This window comes from Leptonotus elevatus, chromosome 3 (assembly GCF_054856555.1).
Source record: "Leptonotus elevatus isolate MCC_2025b chromosome 3, RoL_Lele_1.0, whole genome shotgun sequence".
Taxonomy (NCBI): domain Eukaryota; kingdom Metazoa; phylum Chordata; class Actinopteri; order Syngnathiformes; family Syngnathidae; genus Leptonotus; species Leptonotus elevatus.
This window is the reverse complement of record NC_141241.1, coordinates 15,557,301-15,577,910: the sequence shown is the minus strand read 5'-3', so window position 1 is coordinate 15,577,910 and position 20,610 is coordinate 15,557,301. Positions and strand designations below refer to the sequence as shown.

At 38.4% G+C, this 20,610-nt stretch overlaps 1 protein-coding gene across 1 annotated transcript; it reads left to right on the top strand.

Moving 5' to 3' along the window:
- The first annotated feature begins 3,701 nt into the window (after window positions 1-3,701).
- On the top strand, window positions 3,702-19,724 carry LOC147177091 (calretinin-like). The gene is made up of 11 exons (XM_086072121.1): window positions 3,702-3,925; window positions 11,596-11,672; window positions 13,095-13,184; window positions 13,339-13,419; window positions 13,754-13,810; window positions 14,075-14,152; window positions 15,337-15,392; window positions 15,478-15,517; window positions 17,579-17,632; window positions 19,079-19,150; window positions 19,211-19,724. The coding sequence occupies exons 1-11, from the start codon at window positions 3,835-3,837 to the stop codon at window positions 19,325-19,327; spliced, it is 813 nt and encodes a 270-aa protein (XP_085928247.1). The 5' UTR covers window positions 3,702-3,834; the 3' UTR covers window positions 19,328-19,724.
- Window positions 19,725-20,610: the final 886 nt, after the last annotated feature.

Below are 20,610 nucleotides of genomic sequence, written 5' to 3'. Positions count from 1 at the left end.
CATTTTGCATTACTGTACTATACTGCCCCCGGTGGCCAAGGCGGGCACACCAGAAGGAGCAGCACGATGAATTGAAATGAAGGATTTTATAGAAAGAAAAAAAAAATGTGTATGTGTTTTTGTTTAGTTTTTTAGGGGTGGCGAGGTGGTAGTGGCTTAAACTGATAAATGCATTTCCATTAATTTCAACCAGCATGGTCATGATCACAAACAAATTAAATTTGTATGTCAAGGCACCGCTGTAATTGCATATTCGCAACCTGCTAATTCCCATCAATCTCATTAAAATGCTTATGTACGTTTATATATATTCAATCCACGTTGCACAATTACTGTATATTCTACCTAATTCTACATAATCCCAAACCCACTTCATTATGCGTGCATTTGAGAAAATTACCATGCATGGCAATGCCTCGACAACACCTGGCCACCCTTCAACATTTCATCTTCTAATTTCCGTGTTAATTATGCATATTATGTGACATGGGCTCATCTTCATTTTAATAAAGCATTAACTTGATTGCGCAGTTCGCCGTGGACACTGACCTACGGCCTGCGTCGCGACTGGCATGCAATGCCAACGGGCTGTTTAAAATTCAAACTGTATTCTTGCATATGTGTGCATGTTTGTTTTGTTTGCAAAGTTGAGCGTTTAATTGATCATTTATTATGCTTTTATAGATAAAGTACAAGCTCCCGGCCTGGGGCGGATAGTAAGAAACATACATGTAAAAACATACATGTACCAAGGCTATGTAATCTACACTCTTCAATCTGCTGGGTTAAAAATAACCCAATATGGATTAAAATATAGCCTAAAGTGGTTTAAAATTAGTTTGAGGGAAATTACAACATTTATGTAACTGTAAATGTAAATTTAAATTATTCATTTTTAATGTAGTGAAATGTAATTAGTTATATTACTTTTAGAAAGTAATAGTTGCACTACAACAGGATAACTTGTAACTGCAATCAATTACATTTCCAAAGTAATCTTCCCAACACTACTCCCAGTGTAGTAGCAAGAGGCTAACCCTGCATGCACTCAGGGAACGTGCGTGTTCATAATCACATGATCAGGGGTCCTATTAATGGCCGTGTCCCTCATCCATCATTGTCCTGTTTCCACATCCCGCACCGCTCCGGGATTGATCCCGACGCTTGGCCTCCGTCATTATAATGAGAGCAATCAGGGCTCGGCAAACATTCCGTGATTATTATTCATACACTTTTTATGTTGCAAGCGCCTATAAATATCGCCATTCTTTGTCACACAAACACACGTATGCACATACAAAGTCACAAACGCACGCGCTGGCCTCGCCAATTATCTCCGTTTTTGTTTTCTTCGTTTCTCTGATATCAGCGTGCAGCCTGGAGGGAGGAGATAAAGTGTCTTCTTCCTCCTCTTCTTCTTCTTCTGCAGCTTCACTCTTCTCCCCCCCACCCCGAGCAGTGAGCACCCATCCTTCACACCCGCTTCCAGGGACCACGGAGCGTTTTTTTTTTTTTTTTTTTTTTGTATGAGGAAGGAGATTAGGAAAAGTTAGGGAGATAGGACTCACGCAGCAAACAGACCAAAGGCATGTTGGTGATTTAGGAGATATGCAAGAGCGGCCGTTTGGATTGACTCCCTGAGTGGGTTCGATTGAGCGCGGAGAATGAGGCTCTATGACCTCAGCAGGCCAGGAGTGATGAAGAATGTGACAAGAGGGTTGAAGGAGGGTGGAAAGTAGCAGCAATATGGAGGCGGAGTGTCGGCCCAGCTGGGAGACAGCTCAAATCAACAGTCAGCAGAGGAGAGAGGCAAGTGAAGTGGAAGACAATGTGCCTATAAATGGAACAGGGTGATGCATCAGAGGCATAATGGCATTTGTCCTCCCCAGATGTTTGGGCCTCTTGGGTGGCTCAGGGTCAGTTTTGAAGGTGATTGAATGATGTACTTTCACGACTAGGGCTGCAGAAGGTGATCATTTTGTTGCTCTGCACCATTCGTATATCATCTTTCCTCATTGAAAGTAATGGAAATGTCATTAATCTGTGCCAGTCTCCCCCCAAAAACTTTTTTTTTTTTAAACAACATTAGCACTCAAACATATTGTCATTTGATTAAATAAATAGTAATCTGCATAATAGAATGTAAACAGTAAATGTGTGTCATGGTTACTTCATTGTGTCTCCTTCTGGAGTTTGCAATTTAGCCACCAGGGGCAGTATAGTGCAGTCATGCAGACAACAAACGAAGAAGAGTTTCACAACTACTGTAAGTGACTCAATAAGCTGCAGCAATATTAGTTATTTGTTGCACAGGATGAAGAATATATCATCGATGTCCAGTGGAAAAACAATTTTTGTAATTTAATTTAATTTTTAAAATGTTTACATTTATGGGATGAAAGTGAATGCAGACATCCCCCAAAAAATAAAAATTTAATATGCTTGTGAGTAGTATTGTCTGTCTGTTTTTGTTCAAAATCAGTTTATTCAAATACGTTTTGTTGCACCCCCCAAGGAAGAAGAAAACATTTTGCCCCCCCCCCCCCTCAACTCTCCATCGTGACTATAAATAGTATAATTTGTCTGTAAAATTGTTGTAAGTACACTCTACACATAAGATCATACTCCTTCCGCACTCTCTGACAATGACAGTGCCACTGCCACCTACTGTAGTGGATGTGCAATTACACTTTATTCTAGTACAGCGAAAAAGAAAAAGCATGTGCCGGAGGTCACCCTGGCTCCCTTTTTGAGACGCACTGGTTTAAAGGGTTCAAACACTGTGACTATCGAGGCCATTCGGTAGCCTGTCTCTGGCGTTTTGGGTTGTGTGTTAGCATTAAGCTAGCGAACATGCCAATGGCAAAGTTGCTTTAAATACATGTGTAAACAATAAAAGTATAGTGTTAACACGTAACTTCAATTGGGAGTGGCAATGCAATGATTTAACAAGGTAGATACTGTAAATATCAATATGTAACATTTTGTTTATATAAATCTCTGCAATTGTTTACATTTTCAAATGATCACTTCTGCCACATTCCTGGGAAATTGCTTCCAGTATGTGGTCCTTAGGGACCATGTGGTGTCCGCGGGCACCATGTTGGTGACACCTGGTCTCACCCTCGTCTCTGCTAATGTACAGTAACTCATAGCGCTTATTTTTGCACTCCATGGTTACAGTTTGTTCACGTTCCACGGCAGCGAAGGTAAATCCTGTATTCACGTACAAAAGTTCGCAAGCTCGAAAAGTCAAGGGTCCAAAAGCAGTACCTTTGAGGGTACAACTCAAGTCAGTCTAATAAGGCCAATCAATACATTCCTAGAGTTGTGTGGACTTTTTATAATCACTATATCGTTCTCTGCTTTTTGAGTGTTTTCTAATTGTTGTTTTAATAATAATAATAATAAAGTAACGTATGTAATGAACATGATTATTGGACATGATAAACACATCTTATGTCTTGCATGATGTTTTTATTTGATTAGGGAGAGGAGCCAAAGAGGCTCGTTTTCTCATCATGAGCAGCAAAATCGTCACAGCAGCAGCATCTTGTGCATCATTTCATGGTTAACTCATAAGCAATGCATAGGAGACCCCCCCCCCCCCCCCTTCCCCCCTGCCCTGCAGCTGAAGTGGTCCCTGGTTCCCGTGGCCGGCTGTCTTCCCGGCCGAGGCGCGCCCTGGTGGCGGGAAAGAAAAGTGCAGCCGCCGCGGGGGGGTTTAAAAGCAGCGAGTGAGGAGGAGCGGCGAGCAAAAGCGAGGATCTACACAGGCAAAAGTTGATCTTTCATCCAGCGTGCAAGTGCATCCTTTCTAAGGAGGGAAACGAAATGGCAGCCCAGACTCAAAAACCTCACCTGCACCTGGCTGAGCTCACCGCATCTCAGTTCATCGACATCTGGAAGCATTTTGATGCAGACGGTCAGTGACTTCTCGTCTTTTCTCTTTCGTCAAAAGTTCATTAACTTAAAAGAAAGCATTTAATGAGTCACTTTGTATTTAAATTTGATGCATTTGAGCACAAATTAGTCAGGAATAGTTTGCACTCTTGTTGATGTAAATGAATGGCATCAGATGTTCATTTCTAAAGTGTTCTTAAATTTTTGTTGTTTTGTCTGCACTTCCAATGAAAAAAAAATCTTCTGTCAGTTCTGACATAATCAAGTATATGCAGTATATCCTATACAGTAAACATGCACACATATCCATCCAAACAGTGTATATAAATTTACTCCTATTTTAGTCTAAAAATCTGCCATGTGCTGCTTTAAAACCTGATTTTCCCCTTTGGGGATCATTAAAGGATTATCTTATTCTATAATGTGGTTAGAATATGCCTTTAAGTCTAAAGGAGCAGTGAGGGGGAAAAGCTTGTACAATATTTATAAAGCAGCAGAGTATGTGAAGGACTGAAAAGGAAAGGAGGGAGGGGAGAGAGAGAGAGGGGGGGGGCATGTATCATGTAAATTGATGAAAGATGCAAAGGATTTAAATGAAAGGGAAATGGATGACGGTGTTAAGGTGGAAGCGTGCAATGCTAACAGTGAAATTCCCAAATACATCACGAAAACAACAACATCTTTGATTGTTTACTGATCATAACTAATTCTGAAAAGAACCACCAATTAATGTCAGTGTTAGTCTGGGATGACCACTACCATTTTCATAAAAGTAAAAAAAAACATGAAACTGCGCAATCTGTACAAATCTGAATAAGAATCCTTGAAAAATACCAGGTCAGAATAAGGGTGAACATCAGCCAACTGTCATGGCCACTCGTCCCGTTTTCATGTTCCAGCTTTAATTGAAGGATTACCTTCTCCTGTCAATCCCCCCCAAAAAATCTCTGACCTCTATTGTTAAACCAAACCGCAGCCTAATTCTGCAGTAATAGTAAAGAACACGATCCAGCTTTGCCTCTAAACATCGGATCGCTTGCACATACGGATGTTATATATGGATGGTTAATGCTGGAGGGACTGCAGGACCCCCCTAAAGCTTCCCTAATCTTCTTACACACCATCAATCTGATGATTCTTTTGCTAATTCGGTGAGGTTAACTTGCCATTAGGTCACGAAAGAGTTGAATCAAGACACATTGGACATGTAGTGGATTTATAAAGCCAATTTGAATTCATTTTTTTCAGACAAGACTAAACAATATTACAGAGTGGACTTTAGTCAATATAATGCAATGGGAGAGTCATTGAGACATGAATGGGGTTCATAAAAAGTTATTTAATTCAATAAAATGTTTTGCTGTCTATGTGACCATAAACAACGATATAAGGGACCAAATACAGTGGTGCCTCTGCATATAACCTCAAAATAACTCACAATCCAGCCATTAATTGCCAAGACCTTGGCAACAAAAGTGAGTACACCCCCTAAGAGAAAAAAAATCCAAAGAACAATGGACAAGACAAAAACAATGACAATAATTATCTGTACGAGCAGTCCTGAACTTGCTCTACTTGGAAAGCCCCTCGAAATGACAATGAATACAAATGAATTAAAATATTCTGCTAAGCACATTTGGACTATATTGAGTGGTTGCACCACTTTACATGAGGACACTTCCTCATTGGGAGACAGATAAAAAAAAAATGTTAAAAGCTTCTTCACTTGGTGGGAAGAACCACAAATCACACATCTTTGACTGGCAGAGTGCGGCTTGCTGAAGATCAATGCAAACTAGATTCATCATAAATCAACAACCGTGCTTTATACTCGCTCACCTGCGTGACAGGTTCATTACAAGGGCTCTTTGTTCTTTATAAATAATCAAGGCACGTGTGCAGTATAGTATAGTATGATTGCATCAAAAGCTTTTTCTTCGGTTGAGCTAGCCGGACCAGAGTCGGCGTGATTTCATTTACCATCACGGCCATGAAACAGATGCCGCAGAACTGGACTGTGGAAGAAAAGTGGGACAAAAAGAACAAGAGTTTGCATGCTGGATGGGACAACAGGCTCTCGTCAGCCGTTTTGAGACGAGTTATGTAACCAAGGGGGTTGCATCTGCACTCAAGTGTGCTGTGCACTCATTTGAATTGCAACTCACTTCATACTTGGAATGGGGCTTGACGCGGTGCGCTCTGCACGGGACAGTAAGCCCTTATGGTCAGTGGTTTTTTGAGTTTTGCAGTTCACTTTGCATTGACACTGTGTGTGCGTGCTAATTGCTCATTCACCCACTCGCAGTGGTAACGGTGACGGTAAAATGTAAAATCACTAGCGCGAGTGGAGGATTTGAGAGATGAAAATTTGGCGTTAATTTACAGTTATTAAGAGGGTTACTTTCCAGACAAACCCTACAATAAGTGAAATCTACCATATAGAAATAAATATCCTCCTAAAAGCATCAGTCAACCCCCCCAATTATTTTGACAATAATATGTTCTATGCACCCCCGCTAGTCTAAATACGGTAATCTGTAGTGATGGCAAAATGAAACTTCATGAAGCATTTGCGATATTTTTTGACTCCTCTAGATGGTGCTCTTGGTTTAAAGATAAAGGCAAGTGCAATGAAAATGGATTACATTTGCATTGCATCTTTGAATCATGAGTGCCATCTAGAGGAGTCAAAAAATATCGCAAATGCTTCATGAAGCTTCATTTTGCCATCACTAGTAATCTGGTTAATATTGCGTTAGTGGAATATGCAGCAAAGTTTTTATCAATATCAGAAGGCGGCCATTTTGCCACTTGCTGTCAAGTGAAAATTACATCACAGTTGCTCAGGTCTAAGTTAACAGCCAATCACAGCTCAGCTTGAGAAAACAGGTGAGCTGTGATTGGTTGTTGCCACAGCCCTGACTGAGCAACTGTGGCAAAATGGCCGCCCCCTGAGATGGATAAAAACTAGATTTTGCTTCATAACTCATATTCCACAAATGTAATATTAATCAGAATGTCATGTTTAGACTAGTGAAGTCAGATACATCTTATTTATGTCAAGAAATGTTTATGTTTTTTTTTCTTTAATCGGTCTTTAATCACATAGTAAAGTAATACAAAGGCATTTCAAAACGTTTACCATATCGAGAGAGAGCAAGAGCAATGGATAAGGCAAAAATAATCACGTACAGTGTAACAGTCAGTGCACAGATCCCTTTATGTGTTTACACTAAACAAATCCCATTTGTTCTAAACGAAGAGACTTAACTTATTATCTCACAATATATATCTATAATCATGGCCAAAGATGTACATTATAATATGAACCTAGTTAAAATACAGGACGAGAGAGGGTTTGGCACTCTCAAAAATGAGTCTGAGCTTGAAATACTTTGTGTTTTCACTTTTCTTCTTTCAAGTTTACATTAGTGTTCGGCGCAATATGTGCCGCCATCTTGTGGCCAACAGTGGGATGAAACTCAAAATAGACAACAAAATTCATTTACAACTGCCTGGACTGCAAACACAGAACCCACGATGGAGGATGTATTTTAGTTTCACCATTGAATCCTATGATGAGGGAGTGAAAACTGACAACTTTTTTACATTCTAGTCAGTACAAAAGCTGTATCAAAAATTCTCCCTTTACAAAGATGCTCAGTGTTTTGATTTGAGACAAAATATTAGAATCTGCTCTTCGTATGTCACAGTGCAGTTATACACTGAAAACAACTACAAAATCAAATAAATACAGTAGACTTTTGGATAACATCGTTTATCATCGTACTGGTTTCCTCTCCTCACCATGAGTGCATAGAGTGAATTGTATTTCCTATTCCCTGTGTTTGTTTGTGGGGAAAAATAGAGCACAAATCCAAGCTGAATCCTGGCCAGGGATTAAAACCCGCGTAGTGCCTTCTAAATCGTACAGAAGAACATGAAAACATTATAATCAGTGGAAATGAAAGGCATTGTCCTTCACTTCAGTCCACCTCCCATATGTATATGCACACTGTGAGTTATCACAACTGATCTTCTAGTCTCACTCCACTGGATCCAGCTGCAAAGTGTGCTAATGAGGCCCTCAGGGGTCACAAGGTATAAAAACTTCCATGGTACTGTGTTTTTTTTCTTTCTTTCTTTCTCTCCCCTCAACTGTTTTGATTAGCCAGTCAATTCCCGTGTAAACCCAATGCAGCGCAATTAACAGCTGCTACATTAATTTATTTAATGTCTCTGAGAATACTGTGATGTAGCACACTTGGCAGACACTTTATTAAGTTACACCTGCACATTCTATGCCAGTTCTTAAGATGTTTACACTAAATATCACCATAATGACCCACATTGCAATACATGTATATAGAAGTTTTTATTATTATAACCCACTGTAACATTATACACAGTTTGATCATTAACACTGTTTAAATACAGACAAATATAAAATATAGTCATATAATGATTCAGTTAAAATGTATTGCACATAAATACAAATTGTACTTGACTAAATGTTTAAGTCAGAATCAGTTCTTAAAGGGCAAGTCAACCTTAAACATTTCTTGACAAGCATATGTTATATGTGACCTCACTAGTCTAAACATAACATTCGGATTAATATTACATTTGTGGAATATAAATTATGAAATCCAAACGTTTTTTGTTTTTTAATCCATCTCATGGGGCGGCCAATTTGCCACTTGCTGTCAACTGAAGATGACATCACAGTTGCTCAGGGCTGAGGCAACGGCCAATCACAGCTCACCTGTTTTCTGAAGCTGAGCTGCGATTGGTTGTTACCTGAGACCTGAGAAACTGTGATGTCATTTTCACTTGACAGCAAGTGGCAAAATGGCCGCCTTCTGATATTGATAAAAACTGCTGGATTGTGCTGCTTAACATATATTCCACTAACACAATATTAACCAAAACACCATACTTAGACTAGAGGGGCTGCATAGAACATATTATTGTCCCCCAAAAAAATTAAGGTTGACTTCCACTTTAAAGATTCAAAAGTGCTGCACTTAAATACTTTCTAGAAACAGTTTGTTTCCACAGCTTCAAGCCTCATTCTGATATGTTGGGTTGCATTTTAGGTTTTCAATTTTATTGGTATTTTCACGTGTTCATTGACTCTTTTGCGCCATATGCTACCTGAATCAGTGATCTAATCAATATCAATGCAGTTTTATCAAATACAAGAGACAATTTTAAAAAAGACAATAATGCTCAATTTGATTGGTGCTGTTGGTATTTTTTATTTATTTTATTTATTGTGTCAACATATTCACTGTATTTCCGCACTACTTAAACCAAAATACTAAACGTTGGTAACTGAACCAACTAGTCCTCAAACAATAACGACCATATTGGTCGTTATGGTCGTTTTACCATGCACCAAAATATGACCAGGTGTCACGTATTGTTAAATAGCGAAAAAATACAAAACTCAGTCTCGAACCCGTATCGTCTGGTCAGGAGACTAACGTCTAACTTACTGAGCTAACAGTCCAGGGCAGTAATGATCTTAGTGTACACCGTCACAAAACACGTGGTCAACACTAAAACAATCACTGGACGAATAGCTCATTCAGATAAACAGTCGTCTTCCAACCAGGCGGACCGGGTTCGATTTTTGTACGTAACACTTGGTCGTAATTTGACACCTTTTCAAAATGTGGTTGTATTTATTGGAGGATTGTCTCAACTGAACAGACCATTTATTTGGGTAGGTTGGAACGGATTAATGGCATTTCCATTACTTTCAATAGGGAATGATTATTTGAGATACGTCAAATATAAGAAAAAACAAATCTTTTAACACTAGAGAAAATGATGATGGAGAATGGATTCAAGCATGACTACCAAGCAAAGTTTGAAAATGACACTACTAACTACAAATACTACATCTCAAGCTAAATACAATTTAAAGGATTTTCTCATGTATTACTTAAGATTTGTTTAAGTCAGAAAAAAAATACAGGAGAAAAAAGAGTGATGTACGAGGTCAAGAGAAATGATGGATTTTACCAATAATTTTTTATTATTATTTTTGTGTCTGCAGTGTTCCAGCAGTGATTTGTTGATGTCTGAGAGCACAGATGGTGACACGAGCCACCTATGACATGGTGTGCAACTGAAGCAGGGAGGTTAGAGTAAAGGGGGGGAGGTGAATGATAGCAAAGAAATTGAGATCAGATTAAGAGATGAAGAGAGAGGGGGCGTGGCCACATCTTCGCGTTATATTCCGTGCATGGCACGCTCATTCTTCTCGTTTGTTTCTCCCGGGCAAACCAGAACAACAAATGATTTATGATACACGGTCATGTGACTCATTCTCATAATAATGTCAAAAGAGGGACAGAATGCTCTAATAAGCATCAGCCTAACTGCCCACTTTCACTCTCTTAGTCAAGAAAACACTCATTACACACTCCAACTGCTCCCAAGTGCTGGGATTCATTTCTTCCGCTACAGCAAATCCTGCCGCTGAAAATGCCATTTTGGCACTAAACATCAGATTGTGAACACATGACCACACACTCAAGATTCTATTCAAGTCATCTCTTTTTACAAGTGGCTGTGCCGGCCGGGCGTGCATTTGGTACCTGGTCAGTCTTAATCCAATATAACAGCATGCAAATGTGCCACATACAATCTTTATTTATCTTATAACATCACAAATATATTTAAAATATTTATTTGCTTCCTGTAGTCTTAAAAAGCAGGATTACAAAGGATGAAATTTAATAATTTTCAACATAAACTATGTATGTTGAAATGTTTAGAGAGTTCGACTAAAATCGAGTTAATAACTGTTAAACAAAAAAAAATCTGTGAAATAATGGAACCGTGAACCTGGAACTCGCAATGTAATGATTTTTTTTTTTATGTGATTTTCCAATGCGAAAAATTGCACTCAAATTCGGAAGGCACAAAATGGAGAGGGGTGGGGATTAAAAGTAAAATATTACTATTTGATAGGACGAAGATTAGAATGTAATTTTTTAGGTCAGGGTGTTTAGGCCTTTCTGACCCGGACCTTTGACTACTTTTTTGTCAAATAGCTGAAGGAATGTGTCATTCATCTTCCCTGGTGATTTTGTACTAGTGATTTAACACCAGACATGAATATTGATGTCTCATGAGGCAAATTAACATAAAACATGCATTTTCTGTGATAGCATGTTGTCTGCTCTGAAAGACACCCATGCCTCAATTAGTCACCGGGCGAGGAATTCACTTGAAATTGACGCCTCGTTTATTGCCCATCAGGGAAAGAAGAAAAAAAAAACAGTTGGTAGCAGGTGGTGGGTACTAGCACAGAAAGCCGGAGGTCTAGGAAAAAGGAAAAAAAACAAAAAAGCCATGAGAACCAGGTTAAAATCACAATTAAGTACACTTCAGTCAGTGCAAAGTAGAATACAATATACATGTCACATTATGCTTTAATTGATCATAATCATTGCAATTTATCATAAAAGGACTTCAAACATACCTCATAGGTGTGTTTGATTTGGCTGAGATTTACAAGCAAGTGCACTTTCCAAAATATGACTTAAGGAAAGTTAAACAAAAGTAGAAACACTTCAACATCATTAAATGAAATGTTTCAAACAATTGAGCACATTTTGAAGATCTGAAAAAGTTTCATAAAACTGAATTTGTCCGGCCTCTTGTGTTGTGCAGGAAACGGCTACATCGAAGGGAAGGAACTGGAAAACTTCATTCAAGAGTTGGAGTTGGCGAGACGAGGAGCAGGCGTGGTGAGTGCTTGGGATGCATTTCACAAAAACGGGCTCATCATTAAGATTTTCACAATAAATAATCCCGGCCTTCAATTTTTATTTTTAATTTTTATTTTTAAGTATATTTTTTTTATTTATTTTATTTATTTTATTTTATTATTATTTTTATTTTTTACACAAAGCCATGAACACCATATTCGAGACGTTCCCGCTTGGGATCCCATGTGAGACCCCATTTTTAGTTTTGCTTGGTTAGTGGGCCGCAATATAAAGTACCATTGCCTGTTCTGTCAAAAATGTTGCAGGGATGTGCATAAAAACGAATACACTTTCTTAGTAGAAAACTACACATGAACATTCTTCAACTGAAAAACAACATCCAAAACACTCTGAAATATGGCGCTGCTTTGAGTTTGGAACACTGTATGATGGTCGTGAACGCAACTCACTTTACAACAAGCAGCAGTTTGGCAGACAGTGAAATTTTTTTCATATTTGTCAAACTAAATCTAAAACAAAGATATTTACATCTTGTGTATTTGAAAAAACAAATGGAATTCCAACCACCCAAAATTTCTTGATGATAATATGGTCTATGCAGCCCCATTAGTCTAAATACGGTTTTCTGGTTAATATCGCGTTAGTGAAAATATAAATTAAACAGCTCCTTCCAATATCAGAAGGCGGCCATATTGCCACTTGCTGTTGAGTGACAATGACATCATCTCAGGGAACAAGTAGTCACAGCTCAGCTTCAGAAAACAGGTGTGCTGTGATTGGTCGATGCCTGAGCCCTGAGCAACTGTGATGTCATCTTCAGTCGACAGCAAGTGGCAAAATGGCCCCCTAAGATGGATAAAAAGGGCTGGATTTTGCTTCACAACTCATATTGCACAAATGTAATAGTAATCAGAATGTCATATTTAGACTAGTGAGATCACATATAATATATTATTGTCAAGAAATGTTTAAGGTGTGACTTCCCTTTTAATGTGAACACATAATAAGAAACGGTACAGCCGTCAATCATTTTAAATTATTGATTTTCTATATCATTGCTGTTGGGTGAAAACTTAGTATACCCAAATACGGTCAATTTAATATATTTTTTTGTAATTAATACTTTTGGTCATGTCATCTGATATTTTTTATAAATTTTTAACCCATTTTAAGTTTTTTACATAGCTAGAGAACATATACCTTAACTTTCTTGAACGCTCCAAAGTGTCATAAAACTCATTATTTTGTGGCCATTTTGTGGTCTTACCATTTTAATCATTAACAGCATGATGAATTAGTGATTTTTTAAATTTTTATTATTGTATTCAATTTTGTGACTGAACATGATTTTGTGATGTTGTTGCGCAATGATATTTGATAGCAATATGATCTATACTATAACACCAACTTGAACGATGCGGCGTTTGGCTCATTTGGCAGGATCCTTCACACGCTGCATTCAAGGAGAAGATGAGAGAGTTCATGGCCAGTTTCGACAAGAATTCCGACGGGAGGATTGAGATGACAGAGGTGAAGGCCGTGATGAAACATGACTGATTTCGCCGAGACACACTCGGGTTCTAAATGGATCTCTGGTGGAATACAGTACAGATGAAGAAAATACTAAAAAAAAAAAAAAAATGTATCCCCTCATCCATCTGCCATTTTCTCTCTCACTCTTCAGTTGGCTCAACTTCTGCCCACAGAGGAAAACTTCCTGTTGTGTTTCAGAGAGTTTGTGGGATCCAGCACTGAATTCATGGCAGTAAGTTTGAGTTCATCAAATCTAAATTCATCAATATACGTTATTATAAAGTACAGCTGGTAAGGTTTTGCTTCTCAAGTGTGCAGTTGGATGTTCAGGCTGCCCGCAGTCGCAGCGTTAAAGCCTATTCTGAGACAAACATGCATTATGGATGGAGAACAGCCTTCAGCAGAGGGAAGGCATTTAGTGTGGGCGTTTTTAGTCTCCATCTTGGAGGAACTCTATATTTACACAATACCTGATGGCCACCAAGCTTTTCTGAAGAATGCTTTATGATGTTGACATGTTTGCAGCTTGTGTAACCTCCTTTTTTTTTTCTTTTTTTTTCCTCCAGGCTTGGCGGAGGTATGACTCTGACCGTAGTGGATACATTGAGTCAAATGAACTGAAGGTAAACAACCTGTGACTGCGCAAACCTCTCTATGTTTTTATTTATAACCAAGACATGACAGATTGTGTGATGTTAAACAGTCCGCTTGCGTGCAAGCGCTTTAATGTCTGAGTTTCTTATAATATAACATACTACAAGTGAATGAATGAAATTATTGTCACAAACCCAACATTCTTCAATTATTATTCAATTCATATAATGTCGGCGTTGGCACTAAACATATACGACAACACGACCTTCACTGACCTTGCCAACTCTGATCAGGGTTTCCTGACAGACCTGCTGAAGAAAGCCAACACAAGCTATGATGAGAAGAAGCTCAATGAGTACACACAGACTATCGTGAGTATTATTTGGCAAACACATGCTGTTTTCACGCTTTCGGCAAATTCTTCATAACTAAACATTTACATGTACTGTTGAATATATTTATTGGTTTCTGATTTCTACCCAAAAAAAAATCGCTAACAAGCAGCTTGAAAGCATAGAATAACCTTTTTAGAGCAAGCATCCTCTTTAAAGGGCCAGTGTAGAATTTTTCGATTTTTCAATGTTCATTTTCAAAACCCACTATTAATTTTAATGGTATGCAAACGTACATATGGTATGTCGAGTAATCGCTAATTATATTACACAGGTCACACCGCGACTTACAGGAAGCTGACATGTTTTGCCGCCATTTTTCTGCTAGGGATACCCGAAGGAGAAGAACTTTGCGAACATACTTGCAATAGCGTGGTCTCTCTGAAGTACCGTCGTGCGCATGCGTCAAAATTCACACGCTTAGAACCTAGGTCATTGCATTGTATTAGTTCACCACTTAGCACTAACTTAGGCACTAACTTCTATACACTGGCCCTTTAAATGAAATTGCATTACATCTTTACGTCAAAACATGAGGATGTTTCCATTTGTATTTACTGCTGAATTAATTTTACTTATTTATTTCTTTACTAACCAACTAAAAACTAAATAAAACGGAATTAAAAACAACAACAACAGTCAATACCAAATAAAACCCAGCTATAATGAAAACTATTATATAATCCTGGTGTGAGAGTTTTTGAGTAAGCATGAGAGGGAGGTTTGGTGTGTGTGTCAAAGACGTTTAGAGTTGTTTATGTGAATGTGATTTTTATTTTATTTTATTATTATTATTTGTGTGTGTGTGAGGTAAAGGTAAATGGACATTGCTAGCATCGGGCCGAAACCTCATAAATCACAATCTGGTCAATTTCATATAAAACATTTTTTTTATACTATTGTTCAGTTCATGTGGGTGTTATTTTTACAAAATTATTGATTAATCGTAAGTCTTGCAAATGTCTTTCTCTCTTTGAGGATGCAATGTTGAAAAAAAAAACCCAACGTTTTTGGGGTCTCCAAAAAGTGACAAAAATGAAGGTACAAGGTTTCGGCCCATTGCCAACAAAGTGCAACATATATGACGTGCATGTAGAGTTGAAGCCCCGCTGCTGTCTGCGGCGTCCCTGATGAAATTGACTGTTAATCCTCTTTCTGTGCAGCTAAGGATGTTTGATCTAAACGGCGATGGGAAGCTCGGTCTCTCTGAGATGGCAAGGTTCGTTTCTTCTCTTATTCATAAATATTCTGCATTCCACCTCTCAAAACAACGACTGCTTCTTTACAACTTTGTGTCATCCCAGGCTCTTGCCCGTACAGGAGAATTTCTTGATGAAGTTTCAGGTAGGACAACGTCCACATTGTCAGCCTCGTAAATGTTTTTTTTTGTATAAAATCATGAATGTGAATGTTTTTCAGTGACTTAAATTGAGAACCACAGCAGACAGTGCAATTCAGCAATACTGAAGTCACTTACAAGAGGATTATATGTCCTTAATGTGCTGAATGGACATATGGCACATTGACACACATGCACTGTTTCATCATATTACATCTGCCAGGGAGGTTGTGTTTATCTCTTGGTTAGTGGGGTGATGCAATAATGATGTTTACCCTCATACAGTCTGTGTACAGTACAGGTCATTAAAAAAAAACACACACACACAGTGATGTGATGTTTTCCCCTTTTTATTTACATTGTGAGAGATTTTAAAATACTAGGTACACAGCAAAATCACCAGTGTTAGATTAACACTGAGAGTGTTAAATCTAACACTAGAAAAGTGCTTATGTGTGTCCACACTAATGAGTGTAAATCTGACACTTTTTAAAGTGTTACTTTTTTCACACTTTGTTAAAAATCTACAATGGTAAACACTGAGATGTGTTGAAAGTACGCTACACTAGTGTCAGTGTTAAACATTTAATTCTCCCAAACTACATTTAACTGTGGTGTTTAAACACTTGTGAGTGTATTGAACTCGCGTCAGTGGTTAAAATTGAACTCAAACTACACTTTACTCTGGTAAACGGTACTTCATTTAGAAAGCGTTTTTCCTCCTTACAAGGCCCTCAAAGCGCTTCACATTTTGCCTACTGATGACGCGGCGTCAAGGGCAACTGGGGGTTCGGTATCTTGCTCAAAGATACTTTGACACTGGCCTGGGATCGAACCCACTCGGCCCGGGTCAGGAGACAACCACTCTACCACTGAGTCATGCCACCTCAACAACAAAAACTGAATCTTTTTGCTATTGAAATGGTGACAACGCGCTGGAAATGGAAAGAAATGAGGGTGTGGCCAATTTAACACTCAAAGACATTTACTTTGCAAGTGTAATTTTTTGTCCTAACAGTGTTAAAATAACACTTGCATATTTGATGGAACACTGGAAATTTAACACTGACCGATTTGCTGTGTACTATTAGGTTGTACATTGGGCTTTGGTAGAATATTTTTTACACCACACATAATTTCCTTAAACACTCAGTGATAAGCCAGAGGTGGAGATAAATCAAAATCAGCATCACCATGGCAACATTTAACTGCAGTTATGCGAATTGCATTGTTTTCCACATGATTGTTATCTAACGTACACATATTTTCATTAATACATGAACTCCCCCCCTCAAAACTTGATAAATACTAAATTTCAAAAAATTTCCTTTTGCCAAGCCACGTGAAGGTATTCAAACTCCGTGTTGTTTATAACACATGATAAAATTTATATTTGATTTAATTAATTTTCCTCAGAATAAGCTAAATTGATTGTTTCATACCATTTCAGAAAAAACTATAAAATATTTAAGAAGTATTCTGAAAAAATAAAATTAAAAAGAAAAAATTAAAAAATTAAGTTATTGCAGTACAGTCAATCAGGAGCCTGAAAAAAAGTCAATTTCAGGTTAGGCATTATAACTGGGGAATCAAATGAAAGTAAAATAAATCAACACCTCTGAATAATGCACAGAAAACATCAGTTGTACTCAATGTAAAACTGTCCGTAAATGCGCAAAATCTCACTAAAAATATCGACCCACATTACGTACAGATTAAGTATGTACTGTAATCCACTGCCTCGAGATATAATTGGTGACATACTGTAGATCCCATTTGGTGATGTCAACAATGAATGTTCAAAGTTTGTATTACCGATACAATGTTAATCTTTCCTAAAGGCCTACCACGCAAACTGTATGTTCTCATACATGCAGTCTAGTGTTTGAAACCAGATCAACAATTCCTTTCTGTCAAAGGATTAGCTAGTCTGGCCGGGATTAATTCAATGCTAGTTCCAGTGATCATAATCTGCATGGATTAAAATATCAGACGTGACTCTGATGGAGCTTTTTACTGCTTTCTAGAAATTTCTTCTACCAATTTTCTTGCTCTTATGCTCACAGGGCATCAGGCTCACAGTCAAGGAATTTGACTCCCTCTTCACATTTTATGATAAGGTGAAATACACTTGCTTGTGCTTCTTTGTGTGTGTGTGTGTGTGTGTGTTACATGCTGTGTTTTTGTTTGTAACCTTAACCCTCTTCTTGAAAGGCCGCACGACACTCTTCCTTTCTCAACTTCCACCACAGGGTTCTCTGCTTTGCCGTTTTCTTCTTTCTCACTTCCAATTTAATTTGACACGCCATCATCCCATGCTGTCTAGCTACCTTCTCCCCAACCTCTACCATATTATTTATATTCAGGTAAAAGTCAAAATTATGTTCCATCAAACGACTCTGGCAAGTACAATTTACCCCAAAAGTTACTTGAGTTGATAGTAAGTAAATTGATTAACAGAGTAAGTGTAGCGCTTTAACAACCCACCTCTAATGATTATTTATTAACGTGTACTTTTAGGTATTATTTACTTGACTAATCCCGTCTAGCGATCAATTTTTTTGTCCATTTTTAAATGTACTTGATGAACAAAAGTATTGGGACACCATTGGACGCTCAAAATTATGTAGATTCGGTTGGCACCAGAAGAAGCAAAAGAACGAGAAAAAGACTGGTCAAAGTAGACAAACTGATTCAACTATTGTATTTAAAGCAACACTAGGGAACTTTCGGTTTACGTTGATTATGGCGCCGCCATATGGACAAAGTCGGTAACGTTACGCCTGAAGGAAGACCACGTTTCTCATGAGGACAAGCGCATTGCATCTTTTTTTTTTAGCTCACGACATTCAAATTGACTTCCGTCTTTGTAACGAGTGGGTAAAGGGGGAAGTGACGTATGCCACAAAGCAGTCAGCACATTTGTAGTTTTTTGTCACAGTGTTCCTACCATCCTCCTCAAAGTTGTTTAGTGCCAGTAAAAATTATACAGACCCCCTCAGGCCATGGCAAAGGTACCATTCAACTAGTATTAAATCAATGTCTCATCAGAAGAGTTATGAAAATATTTTATTGAGGTTGAAAAGTTCCTTAGTGTTACTTTAAAGGGGGTAGTTAGCAGTTTTAAAACTGCTATCAAGATCTGAACGTAGCCTCCTTTCACTAATCCCCCTTGCGGCCCTCACTATCGCGCAACATTCTCAACCAAGGGCCGTCATAATGACGTGATTATGAAAGTGTGTCGTCGTGATAAATAATTACAGAGAACGCATATCCAGTTTCTGCAAAATGGCAGCGCTAGCATTAGCGCTGTAGCAAGCAGATGTTAGCCATGATGTAGCATGACTGATTTGTAATGGAGTGTTACTGTCACAGTACATGTTATCAGTTTGAAGTTTTATTTTTGGTGGTTTGTATAATCAATTAAAATACAAAAAAAAAACATTTGATGATGATTCTGTTACGCGTTCACGGCGATTGATTCTGATTCTGATGAAGACACCAAAAGCACTTTACAGTGATATTGACCCAAATAAACATGAAATTGTGTATTCTCTATTTCTTAGGATGGTAATGGCTACATCGACGAGCAAGAGCTGGATGCTTTGCTGAAGGACCTCTCTGATAAGAACAAAATGGTAATAATAACTCATTTAACTTTGATCAACTTTTCTGACCAAGAAACCGCATGTTGGCAGGATGTGGACGTCACAGGACTGTCGGGGTACAAGAAGAGCATCATGGCTCTGTCAGATGGAGGCAAGCTGTTTCGTACCGAGCTGGAGATCGTCCTCTGCCGGGATTCTGAGCTGTGAGCCCACCGCCCCGTCCTCCCCCCCACTGCCTCCTTCCTACCTCTTGTTGTAACCTGGTGCATGTATGACCTGCTTACTACACTGCTAGAGAGAAAACTAAAAGTGCTCCTAAAAGCACTCAATCAACTGCCTGGCCCTTATGTTTAATCTTTTTAACATGGTGAAATAGCTCTAGCAATCGAATCAATTGTGTAATCAACTTTGTTTGTTTTTTATTTCACATTTTAATAAGCATTTGCAGTTTTACGTTCATCCATCTACGCCCCTGCTCACTTAATACGCCTGTTCATGTATTCTATTTATTTGAGTCTAAACCAATTCACTCTTGTTTATTTCATGAAGCTTGTACTGTTCTATTAAATATATTACAGAGAGAATGAATAAATATAACATAAGACTCTTGCTCCAGTTATTTCCTCCACACTAAAGAAATCTCCCCCCCCAAACAGCAGGAAGATTATTTCACCTTGCAACAATGCAATGTGAGAGAAAATAATTTCATCCCACTGGAAGTGGAGCGAAGATTACAGTCCGGGCGCGGAAAGGTAAGCGCAGCAGCCGGAGTGATACAACGTCTCTGTCCAATCTTCTGCAAACAGAAAGCGTGATGTAGGACTGGGAGCTCCTCCATTTTTCATGCCAAGGCTTTTGTGGCGCTTTTAGATAAAAGTGAGCTGAGTTGGCAAAACACATAGAGGGAGGATTGTCTCACTCCTACTGCATGAATACAGACAAAGTGGCAACAAAACCTGAAGAAACAACTGTCATTTCTTTATGCAAAGTAACCATCTTAAACTTGGTGTACTGTATTTATTAAAGGTTTCCCGATGAACATACACATAAAGAAAAATGCTGAAGAGTTCATTTGAGCGCACATACTCACACACGCCATGCACGAGCTTGACACGGAGGTTGCAGTTACACTTTAGGCCAGAGATGACAGTCACGAGTAAACAAGTGACAAACTTGCAATGCAACTTTAATACAACGTGTTTTTTGTGTGTAAATTTATTGTAACAGTGTTAAAAAAAAAAACTGTGTTCAAAATATTATGTAAGTGTCTTGTGGTGACGCCTGAAAGAGGAAAGTTGCTTTCTTATTTTTAGAAATGCTGGTAATAAAATTTGTAGTGATGGATGAGTGGCCGATACCTGGCCTTATTTTAAAAGGGATGCCCCCCCACCCCCACCCCCCCCAAAAAAATCTTGACAATATGTTCTATGCATCCCCACTAATCTAAAATACGGTATTCTGGTTAATATTCTGTTAGTGGAAAATGAGTT

What these genes read in the sequence shown, in the direction of transcription:
- LOC147177091 (XM_086072121.1), top strand. Translation starts at nt 3,835, where the DNA reads ATGGCAGCCCAGACTCAAAAACCTCACCTGCACCTGGCTGAGCTCACC. An exon ending in GAAGCATTTTGATGCAGACG is followed by an intron (nt 3,926 to 11,595) that starts GTCAGTGACTTC and finishes TGTGTTGTGCAG; the next exon opens with GAAACGGCTACATCGAAGGG. An exon ending in CGAGACGAGGAGCAGGCGTG is followed by an intron (nt 11,673 to 13,094) that starts GTGAGTGCTTGG and finishes CTCATTTGGCAG; the next exon opens with GATCCTTCACACGCTGCATT.